General features: G+C 46.8%; 1 protein-coding gene and 3 non-coding genes across 16 annotated transcripts in view; all 4 read right to left on the minus strand.

Moving 5' to 3' along the window:
- Nucleotides 1-4578: 4578 nt before the first annotated feature.
- PUM1 (pumilio RNA binding family member 1) overlaps nucleotides 4579-23697 on the minus strand; it is a 145668-nt gene continuing 126549 nt past the window's right edge. For 10 of the 13 annotated variants that reach the window (XM_056122718.1, XM_056122717.1, XM_056122707.1 and 7 more), the window contains 7 exons: nucleotides 23234-23363; nucleotides 21851-21985; nucleotides 18670-18807; nucleotides 17206-17331; nucleotides 15950-16071; nucleotides 8937-9129; nucleotides 4579-6382 (listed from right to left, as the gene is read on the minus strand). In XM_056122718.1, the coding sequence (XP_055978693.1) occupies nucleotides 6251-6382; nucleotides 8937-9129; nucleotides 15950-16071; nucleotides 17206-17331; nucleotides 18670-18807; nucleotides 21851-21985; nucleotides 23234-23363 (976 nt within the window). In that variant the 3' untranslated portion in view covers nucleotides 4579-6250. The remainder of the gene's footprint in view (nucleotides 6383-8936; nucleotides 9130-15949; nucleotides 16072-17205; nucleotides 17332-18669; nucleotides 18808-21850; nucleotides 21986-23233; nucleotides 23364-23697) is intronic. The other 3 variants (XM_056122716.1, XM_056122713.1, XM_056122708.1) reach the window with 1 other exon arrangement.
- On the minus strand, nucleotides 8118-8202 carry LOC130032219 (small nucleolar RNA SNORD103/SNORD85). The gene has a single exon (XR_008793770.1). It is a non-coding gene; the product is annotated as a small nucleolar RNA SNORD103/SNORD85 (small nucleolar RNA).
- Nucleotides 14545-14678, minus strand: LOC130032234 (small nucleolar RNA SNORA42/SNORA80 family). The gene has a single exon (XR_008793784.1). It is a non-coding gene; the product is annotated as a small nucleolar RNA SNORA42/SNORA80 family (small nucleolar RNA).
- Nucleotides 20887-20971, minus strand: LOC130032218 (small nucleolar RNA SNORD103/SNORD85). The gene has a single exon (XR_008793769.1). It is a non-coding gene; the product is annotated as a small nucleolar RNA SNORD103/SNORD85 (small nucleolar RNA).

A 23697-nucleotide genomic window follows, 5' to 3' on the forward strand; every position in this document is an offset into this window, starting at 1 on the left:
TGTGCTCTTCCTGGAAGTAGGGGGAAGTCTGACAGAAAGCAAGGCTCAGGCATCTCAACACAACATCAGGAACACAACCTCCAGAACAACAGGGCATCAGCGGCCTCTGGGGGTCTCAGGTCCAGTCTTTAGGCGGCCTCAGGGTGGGCTGGGCCAGGCCCAAATGGGGGTACCCCTCCTCCCCTGGCACCTGTCTCTGGACTAGGAGCTCGGGAGCCGCAGAGTTGAGGGGAGCGGGCTCAGGGGAGCCTAGATCACTGGTCCTCCTGGGCTCCTGGCATGGAGGGTTCTGAGGAAGTGACACAGGATCCTGGAGAGGTCAGTCCGGAGCCCCCTGAGACACCCCTTTCAGGGCAGGGGCCAGGCAGAGGTGGGGACGGCAGAGGGCCTGGGGTGGCACGGACACAGCACATCATCCTGACAATGGCCAGTGTGGAGGATAAAGGGGTCCTCACAAAAGTGCTCAGGGCTCAAGCCTAGCAGGAGACACCAGACCACCATTCTGTACCCCGGAGAAGGGTAACGTGGTACCTAGCACAGCTCTGCCTGTGTACCCAGGCTATGCCACACGGCTCTGATGGCCTCTGGGAGAGCCTGTGGCTGGCAGTGGCTGGGAGGGAAGGGAGGAAGGAGAGGGCAAATGAGTTTCAAAGGTGGCAGAGCTGGTAGAGTTGGGGTTTGAAGCTCATTGGCCACTGGCCACCCCGAAGCCTGGTGCCTGCACTGGGGTGTGGGTCCCTGCAAAAGGCAGCAGGGCCTGAGGTCACGTGAACTTGGCGGGGAATGCCAAGCATCTGACCTGTTAAGAATACTCCCACTCACTTCATTTGAAGATCTAATTGCTTCATTAGATGACCCCGAAATGGGCAGCATTCCATGGAGCAAGCAGAAACATGCCTCGAAAGGTTCATCTAAGAGCAGTTTTTATCGACAGGAAAAGGGAGGTGATGTACAAGAATAGCAGCAAAAGAAAAGGATTATTTCCAAGCTGGAAGATGGCTCAAAGGGCAAGAGCATAGGCTTTGCATGCGGGAGGCCCAGGCTCCATCCCTGGCATGGAGGGTCCCCCGAGCACCATCAAGAGTGATGCTCCCTCCGTCCCAGAGTGGGTGCGTGAGAGCCCTCCCCGCCCCAAGGGACCCAGCCCCGGCAGCCGAAAACCTCCAGAACACAACCGCTGCTATGCTCACAGCCACTCTCCACACACTCGGGCTGAGCCTTACCCATGAGTGAACATTTTTCTGGACCACACAGCCACAAATGCAACTGTGTGACACTTCATAGGACACATTCTATCCATACTCCAAGAGTACCTCACCACACTTGATGGAATTCCAAGTAAGAGGCAACCAACCTTAGAGGGAAATCTATTATTTCAGTTCTGCTTTGGGGCAGGGATTGCGGTTCGGGATGGAAACATCTGAAATATGGTGGTGGAAAGGTATAATGGTGGTGGGATTGGTGTTTGAATATTAAATGTATTCAAATATTGTGAACTGTAGCACTGTAGCCCTGTCCTCCCATTGTTCATCGATTTGCTCAAGTGGGCCCAGTAACGGACGTCTCCACTGTGAGACTTGTTACTGTGTTTGGCATATCGAATACGTCACGGGTGCAGGCGAGATACTCTTGGTAGCTTGCCAGGCTCTCCGAGAGGGGTGGAAGAATCAAACTCGGATCGGCTGGGTTGGCCGCCTGCAAGGCAAATGCCCTACCCACTGTGCCATTGCTCCTGTCCATTGTGAACTACCCCTGAGTACAGAGCCAGGAGTATCTCCTGAGTACCCCTATGGCCCGCAACCCAAAATAAACATAGTTCCACTTTGGGCCGAGGTATCACTCAGTGTTAAAGCACTTGGTTTGCATGCACTTGGCCCCAGGGTTGCATCCTGGCCCCATGTGCTCATCTCCACTCCTGCTGCATGGGGGGGGGGGGGACGGGGGGGGCTGTGCCAAGGATTGCTGGGCACGAGTACAAAACCACGCAGGGGGTTGGCTTTTTTTTGTTTTTGTTTTTTGGGTCATACCTTGCACTGCTCAGGGGCTTACTCCTGGCAGTGCTCAGGACCATATGGGATGTCAGAGATCAAACCTGGGTCGGCTGTGTGCAAGGCAAATGCCCTACCCATTGTACTACTGCTCCAGCCCCTGAACCATGCCATTTGGCTGGTCTAGCGTCACTAGGCATGGTCCCACGGGCTCCTGAGCACTGGCTGGGAACTCCTCACCTCCACAGTATAACAAAGGAGTGTATTCATTTTTGTTAGCATCCATTCTGGGGTGGCTGAAACTTTGCTTAGGTATGGTCTTGCTGGGGCCAGCACAAACATACAGGCCTATTTTCTCTCCCCTTCACCCTTCCTCTCCTCCTTCTATTCCCTATTAGACATCATTCCAACCTGTGAAGAGAAGACCTGGCTGGGCATCCACGTCAAGTCACATTTGGAGAAACTGAGACTCTGAGAGGTTAGTGACTTGCCAGAAGGAACAGAGGAAATCCTAAACAGAGGTGGGTCTGTGAAACCACCTGTGACCATATTCCACCAACCTAAGTTGGCAGGAGGGACAGCTCTATCCACAGGAGTAAGGACGAGGGGAGGAAGCATGGTCCTAGGGAAGAGACCAGCCCTCTGGTCTCTGGAGGACACTCATTCCTGAACCAGTCAAATCAGAGGAAAGCCGTCCAGTCCTGACCTTGGAGCTGGAACCCGCAGGCCTCTGGAACGTTATCCTTAGATAGCCGTGCCCTCGTGTGGTGATAGCTGGTAACTACATGGAATCACAGCGCCCTTCCTAACCCCCAGGTGGAGAGCTGGGCCGGGAGAGCAGGGGAAAATCTTGGCTGACTGGGGTGCAAACCCTGAGCACCATAGAGGTGCCCCTTGTCCTCCTGCCTTCCCCCACCAAAAAAAGGGGGGTGGGAAGCTCTTCTTGGAGCTGATGGCATGAGCAACGTAGCATAGATAGAGCACTGTGCTCAGAGCCAGAAAAGTTACATAAATTCCTCACTTGGCATGTCTGGGTCCCAATCTCACTCACATCTAGTGGGCTGCCAGCATGTCCCCTACTTTCCTCCTCTGCAGATAACTAGCACTGGGACAGGGTCACAGAACACAGTGGTTTGCAGTCAGCACTCTTCACGGTGAGTGTGAGGACCCCAAGGGGAGGGAAATGCAGGTGTCCACTCAGGATGGTACATCTTGGGACTCTTTGTAGCACTGGGGGATCACAGCCAATCAAATGAGGTGGACAGAACCCAGCCAGGGTTGACCTGTCACCTGGAAAATCAGTGCTGCAGAGGCGGGAGTCGCATCAGGTTCAGTCACACACGAACCCAGATGAGCCCGTCCCGTTCCCGTGTGTTTACAAGATGGGGATGACCACAACACTGGCACCACTGTTGGGAGAACCATGGCAAACCCATGGCAGCTCCCTGGCATCAGGTCATCCAAACTTCACCCAAGGAATGACCCAACACCTGTGCAGACCCGGGCTGTGTGATAAATGAGAGTGAAAGCACATGGGTTCATGTGACCCTTGCCCAGGTACTATCATATTCCTCACCCTAGTGGCCTCATAAAAGGCAGCGGGGATTAAACTCTGGGCCTGGCTGGAAAGCTTCCCCCGGACCTGAGACACCGCTGGAGGGACCAGCACACTTCTAACCTAGCACCATGTTTTGTTGTCAATAAAAAACAGAAATGTTTCATGCAGTGCCAAGGCGAGATGTCCAGAGAACAAAGCGTGAGCAGCAACAGCCAAGTGGAAGGGAAGCAGCTATCGGGCCTCAGTGAATGACTCTCGCTCCCACCTCAAAGGACCAGCTGGCAGGGGCCGCCCTGGGCCCAGCCTCCACCGTAGCTGTCTCTGCGCGAGACTGTAAAGTCCTTGAGAGTCACCCTGGACACAGCATCGTCTTCAGTGCATTTCCCGGCTCAAGATGGCCCTAGTGCAGTCAGTGGTGGGTCCTGGCTCACTCTCTGCTGGATGAAGGTCTGGTTCCTTCCCCCATCCATGCCTAGGCCTTGTTAGCGACCACTTCCTTACCCTAGGGTACCATGGACCACTCAGAGCTTCCCAGCTGAGCCCATCGTGGGTTTGCTTGGCCACTGTGGCTGTACCTGGTGGAGAAAGTGGGGTCCTCGGACACCCACCCATGACGGGAGGTGCCTGGGTGAACTAGAGGCTCCTCATCTCATGCTGGGAGAGGCCCTGAGTCTTTGGGTGTCCAGGATGAACAAGAAACTGGGCCACCGAGCCAGCAGGCAGGTGAGAAGGAGCAGAGAAGAGGCCCCAGGAAGGGAGGCTTTGCCTGCCCAGTGCCTCAGAAAGCAGGTCCCCACCCTGCCCTCAGCAGGGAGACACTGGTCACCCTCTGGACTCTAATCCAAACCCTGGGTTCCACACACAGAGGCTGGAAAGAGTGGGCCATGCTCAGAGAGACGGAGGGCAGAGGGGTCCCAGCTGACACCCACTAGCACTATGATCTCAACAGAAACGGGAAATCTCAGTATGTGTGCACTGGGCTGGCTAAACCCAACATCTTTGGGCTAAGAAAAACATGTTAAGAGCACAAACTCAGATTCCAAAGTTCTGTATTTTTCAAAATAAAGATCACACATTGTTTAGAGACAATCTACACAAGAGTTACAAAAAATAGTTGCCCAGGCATAAGCATACACAGGTTTGTTAATTATACACATATGGTTACAAGTGTGCTTGCAAAAAAGTTCATTGGAAATATACACAAGGCTCTGGAAATGTACACCGTGTAGTGTTACAATTCTATATTCAAACAAGGAAAATTGACAGTATGTTACATTCACTTACAAGTAGACAAAATGCAAAATACAGTTCATCTTCTGTACAAAAAGGAAGGGTAATTCACACTTTACAAGGTGAGGGGCCTCTGATTGTGAGGAAAGCTGGGGCAGGGCTGAACTTTGCACGTCCTTTCGACTGTCACAAAATAAGCAAAACATTACTTTAGGATTAAAAAAACACTAGTGAGAACTGAATCATCTTGAATAACATTTAGAAAGGATCTCGCTACCGCTGACTAGATGACAAATAAAACCAAGCTATTTTTTCTTTTTAAACTTCAACTAGGCTGTATAAAGAACATTTATTCCTTCGAAAGAAAATTTTACTTCTGGTTGAAATTACAATTTACAATATACAACACTATGCTACGACCGCAGGTGTGAATATGCACTGAATGCACAGGGCTGGCTAATTCTCTTTCCTTACCAAAAAACGTGTTTATGTTGATTCAAACTTCTCCACATTTACATTACAGGTATACAAATGTACAATTGTACAATCAAAAGTATGTTCGACTACTAGGGTACATTATAGATACAGATTAGACATCAAAACAAGAAAATACTACAAATTTGTATATATGCAAAGTCTACACCAAGTATACACTATATATTTATAGAAGCAAGACCAAAAGCAGAGTTGGATTTTTTTTCTCATGCTAAATAATCAGATTTTGCCTTTCAATGTGAACAGAAAAAAATCCAGTAGGCAGTAAACAAGTACACCCGCCCCGCCCGGGAGTCGCGGGCTCGGTCTCCTCCTCAAAACACACTTCTTCAGCATAATAGTCTCCAAAACGGCAATTTTTAGAAGTTTCATAAACTTAATGTCATAAACTGAAGCTTTAGCAACTCTGAAGCAATTTTCATTATATATATATGTATATATATATATTTTATAAACAGTGTTAAATGCCAGTTTGGGGTCATTTAACTAAAATTCAAACTTTTTTTTGGTTTTTTAGTTTTTTACTAAAATGAGGAGGTGGGGAAGAGTTATTTGCAAAACTTGCCCATGAGGCAAATGAGTTAAAAACCTTTTTTCTTTTTTTTTATTTAAAACATTTTTTGTTAAACCAACCACCCTGAAAGTTTCCACACGTGGAATATAGATACAACATTGAACAAAATATGCGCCCTCCCATGTACATTGGTTACCTATGTACAAGTATCCTATACACCAGTAAAACAACAGGGCAATTAGTCAATTAAAAAAAATAATTAGTACATGTTATGTGTAATAAAATTAAACAGATTTACAAAGGCTTTCCACTTGTGGATTTGATTCCTTTTTTTGGAGGAGAGGGTCATCCGGGAGCAACCACTTCCCATTTCAGCTTGAGAGTAGAACATTTCTGGTTGCTGGCTGGATTCACCAGTGAGCCAGTGAGGTCAGTCGGGACTGAGGGGACGAGGGCGACACTGCCTCAGATAATACCATTGGGGGGACCACAGATGGGCCCTAAGTCAACGCCATTCTTCATGTAGTACTTCTCCAGCTTGGCCAGGATGTGCTTGCCATAGGTGTACTTGCGAAGAGTCGCGATGTGGGGCCGGATCTGGGGAGGAAGCACAGTCCGTGTCACAAGGGTCTGACAACTGCCTGTGGGCGAGGGGGCCTCCCTGACGGTCACACTTTCAAGTGCTGCCTCGGAGGGCAGTGGCCCCAGGGGCCCGCCAGGTGAGGGGAGCAGCTTCTTGACCTGAGGACACGAGACGAGGGGCTCTGGAGGCCATGCACTGGGGAAAAACTCTTGGGGAAAGTGTAGCCTGACAGACCAGTGTGAGGTCCCCCTGAGCACCCTAAATCCTGGGCCTGGCACCTGTCTCCTGCTCCCAGCTCACGGGCACCAGAAGTGACCAGTGACAACCAAAGTGACCAGAGCATGCAAGGCTCCGTGTGCACCATTGGGTGCTTCACCAACCATTATGCCACAAGACACGAAGGACCCGTTGGTCACGGAGAGTGCACGTGAGTGCACACATGCCCAGGGCAGTGTGTCAGCATGAAGGGCCTCAAGGGATGGAACCCTCGGTGCAGTCTCACAGGGCAGGCCTACATCACCTACTGCCGTCTCAACTGGGTGCCTGCCCAGGACACTGCTACACTGCTTGCCAGGGCACACCGGGCTGCCGCTGGAAGTGGGAGTCTATGCGCGCAGCTAATGCTTTCCGAGCAGGAACCTGAGGTCCAGGACTCCTGGTTTTGTGTAGTTCTTTTAGAAAGGACGTGGAATTCAATGTCTCGCCATTCTCTTCCTGGACTGACTGGCCAGAAAGTCTAGCCTTAACCTTTCCCCTCTCTGCTTCCTGAGAGACCCCACCAGCTGGCTTGTTCTTCCCCACCTTTTACCTGACCGCCCAGGGGGTGACAGTGACCATCCCCTTCCACCCTAACGCTTCTCCTTGTTGAAAAGGATGCTGCCAGGCAGAATCATCAAGATTCTTGAATTTTCCCTCCTCCTGCCACTGCCTCTGTCCAAGTCCCTTCTGCCCCACCCCTACTTCAGCCACACAGTCACATGCCCTCGGTACCCCATCCCCAGGGATGGGAAGGTGACTTTGGCACCACGGTCTGCTCCACTGAACCTGCTTTACTCTTCAGACTCATGTCCTTGCCTTCAAGCCTTCCCTCACAACCCGCTCAGAGGTCTATTCAAGCATCATTTCCTTAGGGAAGACTTCTCTATACCCCACACTGGAAGTGGCACTGACTTGTTCTTACGTGGCTCTCTTCCCACTATTTGTCTCATACCACTCACTCTAACTCTGCAGAATACTGCCTCGGTCATCGATATAACCCTGTTAAAATGAGGGACTGCGGCAGACATAGAGAATGCATGCATAATAAAAAGATTTTAATGTTGGGGCCAGAGCAATAGCAGAGTGTGTAGGGCGCTTGCCTCGCACGCGGCCAACCTGGGTTCAATCCCCATATGGTTCCCTGAGCCTGCCAGGAATAAACATGCTTGAGCACAGAGACAGAAGTAAACCCTGAGCAATGCTGGGGATGGCCCCACCCCCAAATTTTTTAAGTGCTGGGGATTAAACCCAGGCCCTCAGACAAGCAAGGCCAGTGTTCTGTAATGAAGCCATATCCCTAGCACTGTATTTCTTTTTAATTAAAAATGAATTGAAAAATACTTTGTCTATCTCCAGCATTTGGTCTGCCTTTGCCAGACCCTGACACACCTGCAGGCACCCTGGCTGCCCCAGCCTTCACTGGCCATCACCAAACACCCGTGCCACGGTCTCTGTGGTTCTTATCTGGAACTGGAGCTGGTGGGCGCCACGTCTGGCTCAGAACTTGAGTCCATAACAGAGATTCTCATTACGGAACTTTGTTCTCAGTGAGGGCAAGTGGGTCATCATTGCCAGACCGTGGCCACCCGCTGCCCCGAGACCGAGTATGCTCAGAGCCCACTCTGGGGAGGCTGAGGGAGGGTTGATCCAAGGTACCTGAGGCGCAGAAGAGGTGCCCAGCACAGGCCGTGGGCGCACACCCGAGGTGGGCCTCTCAGGAGCCCTGGTGCTGGGCCCTCTCTGGCTGTCCCTGAAGCCATTCTCTGCTGGCTCCCATTCCCAGCACCTAGCACTGTGCTCCTCCACCGGAGGTCATAAGGTCCCCCATGGGTCACCAGGATATTCCAAAGGAGCCACCAGCAAAAATGGTGTCAGCAGGGTGACAGCTTGAGACTTGGGGCCATGGTCAGGAAAAGGCTGAGAAGCACTGCCTGAGAAGTCTGAATCCCTCTGTCTGTCTAGCCCCCTGAGACATGCTCTCCCGTGCTCCCCTCAGCTCGGCTTCTTTCTCCCTCATGCGCACTCTGGGCAGTGCCTGAGCAGGAGGTCCTTCAGGAGACGGTGGCAGGTGACTGGATGAGGACCAGCAGGTGTGTCAGTCCAAGTGAGAAGTGGCCTCCCAGCACAGGAGCAGCCAGGCAGAAGCTCGGGGAGGAAAATCACTCAGTGTCCACCTCTCCTATTGCTGTGTCTTCGCCAAGAGGGAGTCAACAGACGTTCCCATGACAGGGAAAGGAGAGCGCAGCATGTGAAACCATCATTTAGTGACAAAGGCCTCGGCAGGAAGGCCGCTGCCTGCAAGGCTCCTACCTTATGCATGACAATCTTCCGCTGTGCGGGCTCCGCCACATCGATCATCTTCTGGACTACGTAGTTGGCGTACTGGTCCTTCATCATGGTGTATAAGGCACTGTGGGGACCGTCATTCATGGTGCACACCTCATCAATAAGCACAGCGCGCTCCGTACGGGAGGCATGAGTGACACACTTCTCCACAACGTTGCTACAAAGAGACAGAACCAGGGACAACTCTTACAAAGGGCTCCCTGAGAGGCAGGACCTGTGTGTGGCTGCCCGATCCAGCCCCACGGGGATGGGGGCAGTAAACGACCCAAAGTTTGGGAAGATGAACCGTCTCTAGGAAACACTCCGCCGGGCACTTGGACCATAGCTGAGGGCAGGTCCTGGAGGATGAGCCAACCCCTACTAGGTAGGGACCAAGTCCAGGGGGCGGAAGGGACCAAAACACTAAAGGCACGTGACTTGGGTTAATAGCCACAAAGGTTAAGAAGTGCCACTTTAACGTGCACCAAAATCTTACAGGTCTCTCCTTGCCTGTCAACAGAAACACGAGTGTGCAGTGCCAAAAGCAGAGCAAAGGGACATAAACAAGCAGGAACCCAGTGACCACTCCCCACTCTACCTCACACCACCTCTGGTGAGCCTGACAGCAGTCCCCCTGGAGCAGGTGTGCCCACCTTCTAAACACTTCCCTGCTGTAGAATCTCGGGGAAGGAGACAGGAATGCTGCTAGGTGCTCCCCAAAGGCCGTGCTATGGGTGTCTCACAGAATGACAGATGCCTCACTTGTCACTACCTGGCATCTGTGGCCAGAAGGTAAGAGAGGCACTGCTGAAGTCAAGACCTGGCAGGAACACATGGTGCAAAGCAGCGGAAGGCTTTGACAGTGAGCTCGAGAAAGGCAAAGAACTGCTCAGGAGCAATAAATGCTCCAACAGAAACAGAACTGAAAACAGTCCAGACCTAACGAATCCAGACCTAGGGTCGGAGCAAGTGGGACATCTGTCTGGCAGACGGGCAACCCAGGTTCGATCCCCAGCATCCCATTGGTCCTCTGAGCACTGCCAGGAGTGATTCCTGAACACAGAGTCAGGAGTTGACCCTGAGCACCACCAGGCATGCCCCCCCCCCAAAAAAAAACAAAACAATTTAAAAATTAGGAAGTCCAGAGGCCTGAGAGTAATTATTTTCTGAGGTAAACGTTTATACAGAAAAACAGTTACGTTTTCTTATGTGTGAAAGCAAATGTATGAAGCCAATATGCTTCTCTGTCATTGCACCCAGTAGCCTTAATTTTACTCTACTTTCCAAAGGCCAGCTCTGAAGATATTTACCAAACAACCATCACCAGAGTCTTAGACTCTTCTATTCCAGAGGTTTCTAAGTCACAAGAAGGTGTTGCTGGTCAAAGATGACTTCTGATTTGCTTTGCCTAGAGGTGGTGGCTCAGGGCTCATTCCTAGTCATGTACAAGGGATCAGATATGGCGCTGGGGATTGAACTTGGGTTGGCCATAAGCAATGCTAGTACCTTGCCTGCTGTACTATCTTTCTGGCCTGCTGTAGCCGGTAATACAAGTGCTTGCTCTTACATCTGACTATCACAGCGATCTCTGGCACCAGGACAGAGAGAGAATGAGTGTTGCTTGTGTCTCTATAAGGACCCCTCAACGTTACGTAGTTTTACATATATGCTCTTACGCAGACTATGAAACAAACCCCCCAAGCTAAAACCGCTCATAGAGGATAATATTTATCATCCTAGTAGATGCTGAAATCCAGTGATCTCTTTTATTAAGTCTAACCAATAGTTTTTCCACTCTGGCCAGACAGGAGAAAGTTTCACACTCAACTTTCCTTTTATTTTTCACTTTAAAAAAATTTTTCAGGGGCAGCCACTGAGGAACCCATCCCTGAAACCCATCTAATTTCCAGGCAGCAAGCTGAAGGCAGCCTGTGGACAGCATGGATGGCAACGGACTGAGTCAACCTTTTCTCCAAATTCATGAGAATCTGTTCCCATGACCAACCAGCCAAAAGGCAGCTCCTGACAGGTTCCACAACTTTCCTTTTCACAACCGTGTACCATTCTAGTATTGACTAAGAGAGTATTAAGCAAAAAATAATCTCCTTTAAGTCAATGGCTTCTCCAAAAGTCCAGACCAAGAATTCTTCCCTTTTCGGCCGTGCTGTCAGGGCTCTACCTTTCCCGATGCAGGCCAGTTTCATCTACAAAGTATTCAAGATGAGAACAATACTAAACTGGATCGGGCTTGGACATTTATTGTCTGGGGTGCAGAAATTAGCACAGCGGGTAGGGCGTTCGCCTTACAAGCGGCCAACATGGCCGACCCGAGTTCGATTCCTCCGCTCCTCTCGGAGAGCCCGGCAAGCTACCGAGAGTATTCGATATGCCAGACACAGTAACAACAAAGTCTCCAATGGAGACGTTACTGGGCCCGCTCAAGCACTGATCTGTCTTTCCAAGTAAGCAAGCAGCTATGAACATAAGATCCCATCTAGCCCAAAGCTTCCTTCTATATTATAGAACATTTGTTTCTTTCCAAGTTCATTCTAAAGTCAGAGAGCACTCAAAAGGGTGGGAACATGCATTCTCAATGGGAAGCCCAAATTTAAACCCTAGAACCACTGGAGACAACTCCTTAGCATTTGAGCATAGCTCAATCAAAACCCCCCTCTCCCCATTTATTCTAGTGTTTCTGGAACTGAAGCTGCAGTTTTATGTTTGTCAGTGGTAAGAACAGTGTAGCTTTCTGTGATAAATTTGGCTTTTTGTTGGTGGCCATACCGAGACGCTTTCACTGCTGGCCAGCTGGGGCAGGGGCAGCAATGCAAATGGGATGCTAGGATCTACCTGAAGTTGGCCTAACCTGCTATGCCATCTCTCTAGCCTTCAGCTTGGCTTTTTAAATATGACAATATAAAATTAATTTTGGACAATACAGTTTCAGTAATATGTAAATGCACACTCCAGAAGCAAGGAAATTATACTTTGTGTTCTGGGTCAACCTTCAAAAGTCCAGAAAAGACTGGGGAGTAGCCCAAGTGCAGAAGGCGGGGGGCTGGGGTACAAGTTTATCATGTGGAGTTGTGAGTTCAATCCCCAGCACTGCATGGTTCTCTTGAACACTACTAGGTAATGGTCCAGAAATCAGGAGTTTTGTGTGTGTGTGTGTGTGTGGGTGTGTGCGCGCACGCGCATGCGAGAGAGAGAGAGAGAGAGAGAGAGAGAGAGAGAGAGAAAGAGAGAGAGAGGAAAGAGAGCCATTAATCTATTTTAATGCCTTATTTCCATTACCTATTTTTCAAGTTTTATTGGCTTTTCGTGGTCTTCAGTCACACCTTGAGATCACACGGTACAATCTCATGTTATTTTTCTACCTAGAATGTCTTTTCTCTGGGTGGTAGGCCTCTCCCAAGGAGTATGTAGGGGCCATGCAATGCCAAGGATCAAGGTTGAAGTCTCTGTAGGTCAGCATGTGCTCCAGCCCTCTGAGTTATTGCCCTGGTCCCCGCAATGTCCATTTTGTTCTTTTGAAAATACACTTCTAGGGGGCTGCAGCAATAGAACAATGGGTAGGGCGTTTGCCTTGCACATGGCCAACCCAGCATCCCATATGGTCCCCCGAGCACCACTAGGAGTAATTCCTGGGTGCATGAGCCAGGAGTAACCCCTGTGCATCACGGGTGTGACCCAAAAAGCAAAACAAAAAACAAAACAAAACAAAAAAACAAACAAAAAAAATCACTTCTAATTCTCTAACACTAATTACCTTTTCATTCACTATAAGCATGTTCCTTTATATCCTTCGGTTATAATAATACCACATGTTGTAATCTCCTCTGACACGGAGCTACTCATTACATTCTTTTTCTTTTTCTATTCTCTTTTTTTGAGTATAGGTCATATTGCTCCTTTATTTAAACAGTGAATGAAAGGTACTCTACAGTTCTATATAAGCCACCACTCTACTCCCTTTATTTGTGCAGTTTAGTTGAACTCGAGCTATAAATTCCACTACTACACAGCAGGTAGCAGCTGAAATCTCAGCTCAAATCTTTTGGAGCTAGCTGGGCTATTTGGAGTCTGTCCTATGCAAATGTGGTACAGGGGCCAATTGGCTGCCTGGAAAGATGCGTTTGATCTCTACTCATCCCCTGTTCTCTTCCTTTCCAGGACTGCTACCCTGTCAGGTGGACAGTCCTGTTGCCATGGTTGCCCCAAACTCTACCTTTTGGGAACATGGAAGATTTCCTAGTTTAGCCTAGTATGGAGCAGACAGGGCTAGACCTGTAAGCTATAAAAACAGGAAAATTCCCCTAACTGCCCCCAGCCCCACCTTACTATCAATATCAATAGCACACTACTGCCCTCTGATATCTACCATCTGTTTTGGGTAGTGGCCAACCCAGCATCTAGCCCAGGCACCCCACTGGCACTCTAAACCTTGCCAAGGTGATGCTTGAGTGCAGAGCCAGGAGCAGCACTGCCATGCCACCCACCCCCCCCCCCCCCGCCCCACCGTTGGATTTGCTTGAGTGGACACCAGTAAAGTCTCCATTGTGAGACTTGTTGTTACTGTTTCTAGCATATTGAATACGTCACGGGCAGCTTGTCAGGCTTTACTGTGCAGGCAGGATACTCTCGGTAGATCGCTGGGCTCTCTGAGACGGACAGAGGAATCGAACCTGGATCGGCCACGTGCAAGGTAAACGCCCTACCCGCTGTGCTATGGCTCCAGCTTGAGCCAAGAGTAAGGCCTGCAAATCACTGCATGTGGCCCAAAACCAAAATGAGAGAGAGAGAGAGAGAAGGAGAGAGAGAGAGGAGGGAGAGAGAAAGAGAGAGGAGGGAGAGAGAAAGAGTGACAGTGAGAGTGAGAGAGCAAGGGAAAGCGAGAGAGAGAACACACTGGTCCTTGAGGCCCTTGTGTAGACAAGTCCAAAATAGTAGTAACATAGATCTGAAGCAACTCTGATATACTTAGGCCATGGAGAAATTGGATCTCTGTGTAATTTTATTTCTTTCCACTACTCCCATTTCACAAATAAAAATGAACTAGTTAGGGGGCTGGAGCAATAGCACAGCAGGTAGGGCGTTTGCCTTGCATGCGGCCAACCCGGGTTCGATTTCCAGCATCCCATACGATCCCCTGAGCACCGCCAGGGGTGATTCCTGAGCATAGAGCCAGGAGTAACTCCTGTTCATTGCCGGGTGTGACCCAAAAAGAGAGATTAAAAAAAAAAAGAACTAGTTAAAAACATTAAAGTTGGGGCCAGAGCTGGCTCAGTGGCCAAAGGTGTGAGAGTGTGAACTCAATTCCCAGGACTATGCCCAGGCGGCAAGAAAGCTCTTTCCCTCAACTCCCTTGATAACTTTCTCCCTGCCTCCTGACCTCCCTCTTTCCTCCCCTTGCATGGGGATTTGGGTCACATCCAGCAACACTCGGGGAATGTTCTAGGCTCTGTGCTCAGCAGTCATCCCTGGCAGTGTCTGGGGAACTGTAGGTGGTACTGAGGATGTGAGCCAGGATCAGCTGTGAACAAAGTAGGCGCCTTCCTCTGAGACTATGGCTCCAGTCTATTTTCCCCCCTCCCGCTGTAGGACCCTTTTCAGTGCCCACAGCCCACTGGTGGGAGCCAGGCAATGGTTCAGGGTCACAGTTTGCTCTGGCATGGAGCACTATGAGAGGCCCACTGGGGATGGACTCCCATAAATCCAAGTCCATGCGTGAAACAAGCGATCTCTAGCTACACCAGTCAGCTGTTGCAAGCACCATAAGGATAGGGTATGGCCCTTCCAACAAACACCACAATTGAAAAGATGAGTAATGAAGCTGTGTGTAACATCCTTCCAGTAACTGCAACATAACTGCACCCCAACCTCCGCATGAGTCACACTTGCTTTTATTTATTCTAAAAACCAGGAACAAAGAGTATTCCAAAAATGTCAAGTACTGGGTTTTGCATACAATTCGATACACCAGCTCACTCTGCAGACTGACCTGACCACAGGGGGGCCAACAGTGCCCTCAGGTCTGATCATGCTTCTCACCGTTATGTAAAATATGAGTAAAACAAGTATCTTCAACCATCTTCTCACATTTTCCTTTAAGGAAAGTTTTTTTTGGATGATTTTAAGCACTTTATTCATAACAACTCATACAAAATAAATTATTTAGGACCTACTTTTGGGAGACAGGCTTGGGTGGTGGTGGTGGGTGAAATTCGAGAGGATACTGGTGGGAAGGCATTATGGTGGTGGGATTGGTGCTGGAATATTATAATTACAATAATGTAATAAATTATTTTTATTATTGTGAGATACATTATTTCACCCCTCTCGGAGAGCCCGGCAAGCTACCGAGAGTATCTCTCCCGCATGGCAGAGCCTGGCAAGCTACCCGTGACGTATTCGATATGCCAAACACAGTAACAAGAAGTCTCATGATGGAAACGTTACTGGGCCCGCTCGAGCAAATCGATGAACAATGGGAGGACTGTGACCGTGACATTATCTCACAATAATGTGAGATAATAATATCGTGAACTACTTTATAAAAATAAAATTGGGAGAAAAAAACCAACCAAGTATCTTGCACAGTCTGGATATAACCAATGTATTTTATGCTTCAAATGAAGTAATAAAAAGACAGGAAAGGCGAGTCTAAGAATAGCAAGACTGCACAGATACACTAAATTGTCTTCTATGTCCAGGTTACAAAGTAAACTGGATAAAAGATTGTTTCATAATTCTAAATAAGTTGATGAAACACAAGTCTTACAGTATTTATAAACATTTTCCTCAGATTTCCAAGTAGCTGATTGTGGAGAACTAAAGAGGCCATCAACAGACTTTATAGTAGAGCAATGTGACTTTAAGCCGTATGCATACCCAGCTGGACAAACACCTTGGAGTAATTAGTATATGCTTCTTTTCTGTACCTTTAAAACTACATATTTCTCCTACAGAAAAGAGTCTGTGTAATTCAAAACACATACCTTGCAAATTTGTGTTGACTCAGTACAAGTACATTGCCCCGAATTTCTGCTACGATCTTACTTTTATCTTCAGGGCGACCATGCTCCAATACATGCTGGATTACATAATTTCCATATTGATCCTGTTTGGAAAGTAACAAAACAAATACAATTTATATAACAATGAATTCTGTGGGCCACCTAAGTCTTAGGTCTAATGAATACTAAATTTCTGACCGATGAGCTTCCCTAAATAAAATTCAGAAAACACAGAGGGAATAAAGGTTTTCCCGTATTATCACAAAATTAGAACACACTATTAATAGACAATGGAAAGAATATGCACATTACATACACACACACACACACACACACACACACACACACACGTCCTAGTTGGGTTGCTCAGAAAGATATACACACACATATAAAAAGACCTCCTTTCATTTAAATCGGAAAGGTTGGGGAGATGGGAATAAAGAACAGAACTGTACAAATGGTTCACGAAGTCTCTCTGTAACAACAGACAATAAAGCACAAAAACTAACACGTTGAAAATACTTTCAAAAAAAGAAAAGAGAAAATTTCACATGTAAAATATAAAAGCCTGTAACAATCCTCTAAGTAAAAAGTCAAAAGTATCAATAGGACACCCTCATGGTGGGGGTTGTAAAGCATTAAAAAAAAGTGTCAATACTACTGTAAACCATGACATTGCAATATAATGAATACACGGAAAAATAACCTATGTCAAATGTTTGCATCTGGATATATATATATATATAGTTTCATTGATACTTCCTGAACTACTGAATTGTTCTATAATGTTTAGTAATTCATTATATCATACCTTCCATCAAAACAAACGAATGTTACTCCAAGATACAAGTAGAAGTATTTAAACGTTTAATCTGACACAGGAGAAATTATCAAGGCTAGAAAGAAGTTGACTAACCACGTTGTTGGCTTGGAGACAGTAGAGGAGACTGCCAGTCTTGGGAGGTGGTAACATGGCAAGCTATCCTAGAACCAAGCCCTGGCAGTCAGGTGTTGGGACTCTAAGGTGGGGTGGGGGACGAGCACCATGTGTTACACAAATTCATAAAAGATGAATCAGGTTGGTGGAAATGAAAATTTGCCCAGAATGTTCACGGGGCATTCAGACACATTCACATTAGCCTCTCCTGGAACAGATACCTGTTCTGAGATAACACACAAGCTCTGGGCTTGCACGAACCCACAGGTGTTTGCAGTTACTCTAGTGGCAACTCCACTACCTGCACAAGTTGCTCTGTGTGCTGGTGAAGCTCCTCTAAAATAGGGAGTGTCTGGTCAGGGAGACAGTGCTCCAGGATCCTCTGAATCACTCGGCAGCCGTAAGGATGAGTGGACAAAGCAAATACCTAGGGCAGACAGACAAGAAACCCAAAATACTCAGTACTACAGCCATGCGAACCCTCATGATGATCCTGAGACATAGTCACGCTTATTCTAAGCCTCCCAATCAGAAAACGGAACATGCCAAGTTTACTTGATGTGGTCACACTCATACAGATAGCATGAAATTCATTCATTTCCTAGTTTGACTCAAAAGACCAAAATATAAATCTAATAATTACGTCCTTGCATCCAACCAACCCCATTTTGATTCCTTGCACTATGTGGTCCCTGAGCAGAGTCGGAAGGAGCCCTGAGTACCACTGAGTAAGGTCCAGATCCCAAAACAAAACATGGTGTGTGCATATTTGTTTAAGTTCATTTTAAATTATCCCAATTCAACAGTATACATAAATTTAGAGCTTAAAAATACCCTTCCAGGAAGCCTTTAAAGAAATAAAAAGTCATAGGGCATGAGTGTTATTATAGCAGAGAGGGCATTTGCCTTGCATGTGGATGACCCAGGTTCCATCCCTGGTATCACAAGGAGAAATTCCTGAGTGCAGAGTCAAGAGTGTTTCCCATAAGCATTGCCAGGTGTGGCCCAAAAAGCCAAAAAACACCCAAAACCCCAAACCAAACCAAAACAAACAAAAACCAACCCAACCCACCCCAAATTCTGATTGCTTTCACATAATACAGAGCAATATTACAAGCAACATAATACAAGTTATACTCAAGTTACTGGGGGTGCTTTCCAAAAGAAAGAAAAGCATCCTCTGACAACGGAACTTCAGTGGTAGGTTAAGTAAATCCTATACATAGAGTTATTAAGCTATCTACTTCTTTAACTCCATGAAGTTGTAGCCTAAAAAAGCCTAACAATTTTCTAAAACTTGTTTCTACTGGTCTTCCAAGGGAAGCAAGCTCTCTGATGATAATGTGGTATTGGAATGACATATGCATGAGAAGTTAACATATTAACAGTACTGTAAATCCTGTACCTGTCTACAAACAATGGATAAGCACTCTACTTCACAGGTAAGAGAACACTGATTTTTGGCAAAGAAAATGAAAGACAACAGCCAGTTAAAAAAGGCATTTCTGGAAAAATTAAAGCACAAGGCTCTTATGATACAAGTGACTAGGGAAAGACAGGAGCTGGCTCTGAATCCATAGCATGGCACTGCTATTCGCCCACCTCACCCAAACTTAGTGAAGCACTTACTTCTTTATTTTAAAGATATGTTCATACATTATCTGCAAAGGTTCAGTTCTATAAACAATGCAATTCTAATGTGATTTTTAATTTTATATTTTAGTCTAAAATGTTTTTAAACTTCTTCCTTTCCTAAGTCACTTACCTGCCCCTTAAATGCATCAATGATGAACTGCAACGACTGGGGCTGCACACACTCAATGCACTTCTGGACCACATGGTTGCCATTCTGGTCTTTCACGCACTTTAGGACGTGGCCATCAAGTTCCCGAACCATCTCATTCTATTGGACACAAGGGAAGAAATCACCACCAGAATTCACTGTGAGAAAATGCCTGGACAATCCATGTTGCACTGACTCAACACAAAAGCATGAAACAGAAAGCCCATGGGAAAAAAAGTGGGACAACATGGTGTGGCACCGTGGCAGGACTGAGAGTTTCCTATATGTTAGTAAACTTCTAGGAATAGTAACAAATTCCCCCAGTTCTCCGACTTGCAAAAAGACCTCCAGATAATACACACACACACCCCTTCAAATAAAAAGTTGTCTGTATGTAGTCCACTGTAATAAGAGAATTTCGCATACAACCCATCAGTTTTATCATGCCCTGTCCTGCCCTGTAAAGTACATATTACTACTGATGAGAATACTTTAACTTCAGGTACTTCTAGCACAGTACTGGCATACTCCTGTTATTACTCAGTGAATCCTAGTAACAATCACATGCAATGCAGCACATTAAATGACTTAACCAATGTCCCCAGTTGATGGTGGGAAATATGCACTGGTGAAGGGATGGGTATTAGAACATTATGACTGAAACCCTAATCATGAACAAACTTTGGAACTGTGTATCACAGTGATTAATTTTTTTAAAAAATTAGTAATAGCAATCATCATCATCATCATCATCATCATCATCATCATCATCATCATCAGGCCAGAACAATAGTATAGCGGGTAGGGCATTTATACATGGCTGACCGAGGCACAATCCCTGGCAATGCATATGGTACCCTAGCACTGCCAGGAATAACCCCTGGCCATTGCCAGGTGTGGTTCCAAAACCAAAAATAAATAAAATAAATGACTTAAAATCACTGAAGTTGATCTTTCAGACTCAAGCCCAAACAATGTGCATCCTATTTAAGGTAAAACTACAAGTGTCACTAAGCCCCCTCTGAATTACATATGGCCCTGTGTACACCTCAACCACCAAATAAAGAAACTACGTCTGGGAGGAGTTCACAATGTCATTTAAACTGAAGGTGACTCATGCGAAGAACGGTGACCACAGAAGGGTGTCCTCGGCTAGTTAAAGTATCCCAACTCAGGATATATAGAAAAAGAAGGCTCGGAGGGTGGGGGGTTGGGGGTGGGGGTATGTAGGGGAGACATAAAACAGATGAGGGTGACATGAGAATGGAAAGAACAGTCCCTGGGATTCTCACTGGACCCTTCTCCAATCCTGCCTCAGATCATGGGTAACCCTGAAGCTGAGTGTGCCATGGCAGGGCAATGCCCAATTCCCTTGCACTATCAAATCTCTGTAGGAAAGCTCTCTGTTCTAACTCTATGTATGGAAGAAAACAAGACACTTTATGAAGACAGTGTCTAAAGTCCCAAGATGCTGACTATGCAAAAACCAATCAAGAGATTCTCTAAAGAACTCTAAGACAGCAATGCCTGTTTAGAACAAGCAAAAGGCAAAATCAACTAAGGCAAGTTTCCTAAAGTTATTAATCAAGTCTTAGGAAAGAACAACTTATTCTGGAAATATAATAAGAGTAAGTAGAAGTAGTGTTTATATAAAGACAAAAACAAGAAGATCAGCAATCAGAATAAATGGCTCTCTCAAATGTTTTCTGTAAGGCAAGACATTGTAAATACTGCTAGAGATGAAGTGATTTAAATAATAATGATACTGCAAAATAATGATACTGCATTGAGAATACATTAAATTTTCCATAACAGTTAAAAGCTGTTAGAGCCTCTGAGTTCAAAAGAGAAATTAAAAACTAATGATTTTCACCCAGGACAGTCCCAGAGAACAGGAAACCTGATAATTATCTGGCTGGTATGAGAAATCCTCAAAGAGCAGTGTCACCACCCCAGCTTGGATTACTAAACTACATCACCCCCTCATCTCGGCCACATCTCAGCCACATCTCAGGCCTGAGCTAACACTCACTTGAACCCCCAAACTTCCAAATGTGCTTCCAACATTCGATCTGCCTTTGCCAGACCCTGACACACCTGCAGGCACCCTGGCTGCCCCAGCCTTCACCGGCCATCACCAAACACCCGTGCCACGGTCTCTGTGGTTCTTATCTGGAACTGGAGCTGGTGGGCGCCACGTCTGGCTCAGAACTTGAGTCCATAACAGAGATTCTCATTATGGAACTTTGTTCTCAGTGAGGGCAAGTGGGTCATCATTGCCAGACTGTGGCCACCCCCTGCCCCGAGACCGAGTATGCTCAGAGCCCACTCTGGGGAGGCTGAGGGAGGGTCGATTCAAGGCACCCAAGACGCACGAGGTGCCCAGCACAGGCCGTGGGCGCACACCCGAGGTGGGCCTCTCTGGACCCCTGGTGCTGGACCCTCTCTAGCTGTCCCTGAAGCCATTCTCTGCTGGCTCCCATTCCCAGCACCTAGCACTGTGCTCCTCCACCGGAGGTCATAAGGTCCCCCATGGGTCACCAGGATATTCCAAAGGAGCCACCAGCAAAAATGGTGTCAGCAGGGTGACAGCTTGAGACTTGGGGCCATGGTCAGGAAAAGGCTGAGAAGCACTGCCTGAGAAGTCTGAATCCCTCTGTCTGTCTAGCCCCCTGAGACATGCTCTCCCGTGCTCCCCTCAGCTCGGCTTCTTTCTCCCTCACGCGCTCTCTGGGCAGTGCCCGGGCAGGAGGCCCTTCAGGAGATGGTGGTGAGATGAGGAAGAATAGAAATCTTTGCAGTGGGCTAAACAAAACTTTAGATTATTGGAGTAATCAGTTGAGGCTGAAGAAAATTATAGTTTAATGATTATACCTGCTGCAACTCTTGCCAAAAGATATCAAATACATAAACACCTACAAAACTGCTTGTATTAAAAACTAATTTATGGTTTAAAAAAAATTCCCAAGTCTTAACACAAGACTACAAATTTGCAAAATTAGCTTCATGCTTGCCATGCAAAGAAAGGCATTCACAGCACCGAGTGTGTTTGCGTTGGGGTGGGGGGGTTGGGGGTGCGACGACGGACAAATTCACAGCGTTCACTGGTGCAGACCATGGAGAAACATCAAACACCAAGAAGAAAGTTAAAGGGGAAACTTACAATTACCTGCTGGTCTGAGGGAATAAATTCAAGTGCTTTCTGGATAACACGGCAGCCATACATCTGTAGCGCCAATGACAGGACATGGCCCCGAATTCGTTCTGCCAGTGCCAGCTTCTGTTCAAGGCTGCCAAACTAGAAATAATGTGTGGTGCCACAGCATTACTTAGGTAGAAGGCAAGAAACCAGAGAGAGCAAAGCATTCATTATTGCTTATCAACTGCTGCCATAACTGCCTTTAGCCCTGTCAGCTATGGCTAAACTTGTTTAAGCAGCCTCTGCTGAGCCTGGGAGAAGGCTCCTGGAACAGGGCTCCATTCCTGGCACAGCATGGCCTCCAGGGCACTGCTTCCTCCAGCACGGTCTCAGCGTCGAGTTGCAACAAACATTTAAAAATAATTCTTAAATTTCTCAAAATCCAACAGTGTTTACCACTCTGAACAAATTAATTCCACAGAGCTGCAATTAGTTCAATATTATTAAGTAAATTTATACTTCATTAATTATAAAAGAATACTTGATCTAAAATGAACAATACATGTAGGAGTCTATTTTTTAGGGATTAATACAACGTTTAAGGGAACAATCTGAGAACTTCTTATAGCAAATTCACAGCACTTCGGGTATGAGGCCCAAGGGTAAAATGTTCTTCCACATACAGGAAACATAAAGTCAAAGCACATAGGGATATTCTGGGTTTCCTACTGACCTTTTGTTGTTGCTTTGGGTGTATATTCAGTGGAGCTCTGAAGCTACTCCAGGCTCATTCTTGAAGTAATGATGTAGGATGCTAATTGAAAACTGTTTGTAGGGCATAGCTCTACTTCAGCTGGCTGGAATGTACGCTTTGCATGTAAGTAAGATGCCAAGCACTACATGGTCCCCCAAGTATTACCAGCAGTAACCCCAACAACGAGCCTGAAGTAGCTTCAGTGGATAGGGAGCTTGCTTTGAGTGTGGCTGACCCAAGTTCGATCACCCTGGCATTGCATATGGTCCCCTGAGCCCGCCAGCAGTGATCCCTGAGTGCAGAGCCAGGAGTCAGCTCTTGGGTACTGCTGGATGTGGCCCCAAAACCAAAATCAACACCAACAAAAAAGTCATATTTAGTGAAACTATTACAATAATCAGAATAATATGTTGGGTCTTAAATGAAGGTGATGGTTCTCCATATACAGCTCTAAACTGTGACTGAAATCATTTGCATTGGGTTCTTAAATAATGTTCTGTTGCTCATGAACTGGAGAAACTTTATTCTTCAAAAAGACCACACACACTTCACTCTGAAAACTGGAAAGGCAATGCATTTCCAAAAACAGCTCATGAAAATAAAAATGATCTGAAGATTCTCTGAAGTCAAAGGATAGAAAGAACAAAGCTTACTTCAAAGAACTTCTGAATGACGTAATTTCCAAATACATCTACCATTAGCTGGTAAGCAGCCTGGAGGATTTCATTGAAGACAAGCTGGCGCTCAGCTGGTGTGGCACGCTCTAGTTTCAGCTGAATGAACCTAAAGTACAAAGTGAAAAGGGGAAATTACAGTATTTTAGGAACATTTTGAAATAAAGGTCAGTTTAATTAATGTATCAACTCTGACACTACTGTGTATGCATAGAGATAGTGTTATTTAAATGGATCACTTCACAACTGCAGACTTTCTGAAAAGGAAGAAAAAGGAAATCTTAGCACGTGAGATACCCATTTTTATTGCATTCCACTGCAGCATAATTATATTCTATTTCTGTAGTCAGACCGGCATAACTTTTTGAAAGCTGCATGTATTATACACTTCTGCGAAAGCGTGTGTGTATGCATGTGTGTGTGCGCGCGCGTGCGTGGGGGGG

Source organism: Sorex fumeus, unplaced genomic scaffold (genome assembly GCF_029834395.1).
Source record: "Sorex fumeus unplaced genomic scaffold, SorFum_2.1 ptg000047l, whole genome shotgun sequence".
NCBI lineage: Eukaryota > Metazoa > Chordata > Mammalia > Eulipotyphla > Soricidae > Sorex > Sorex fumeus.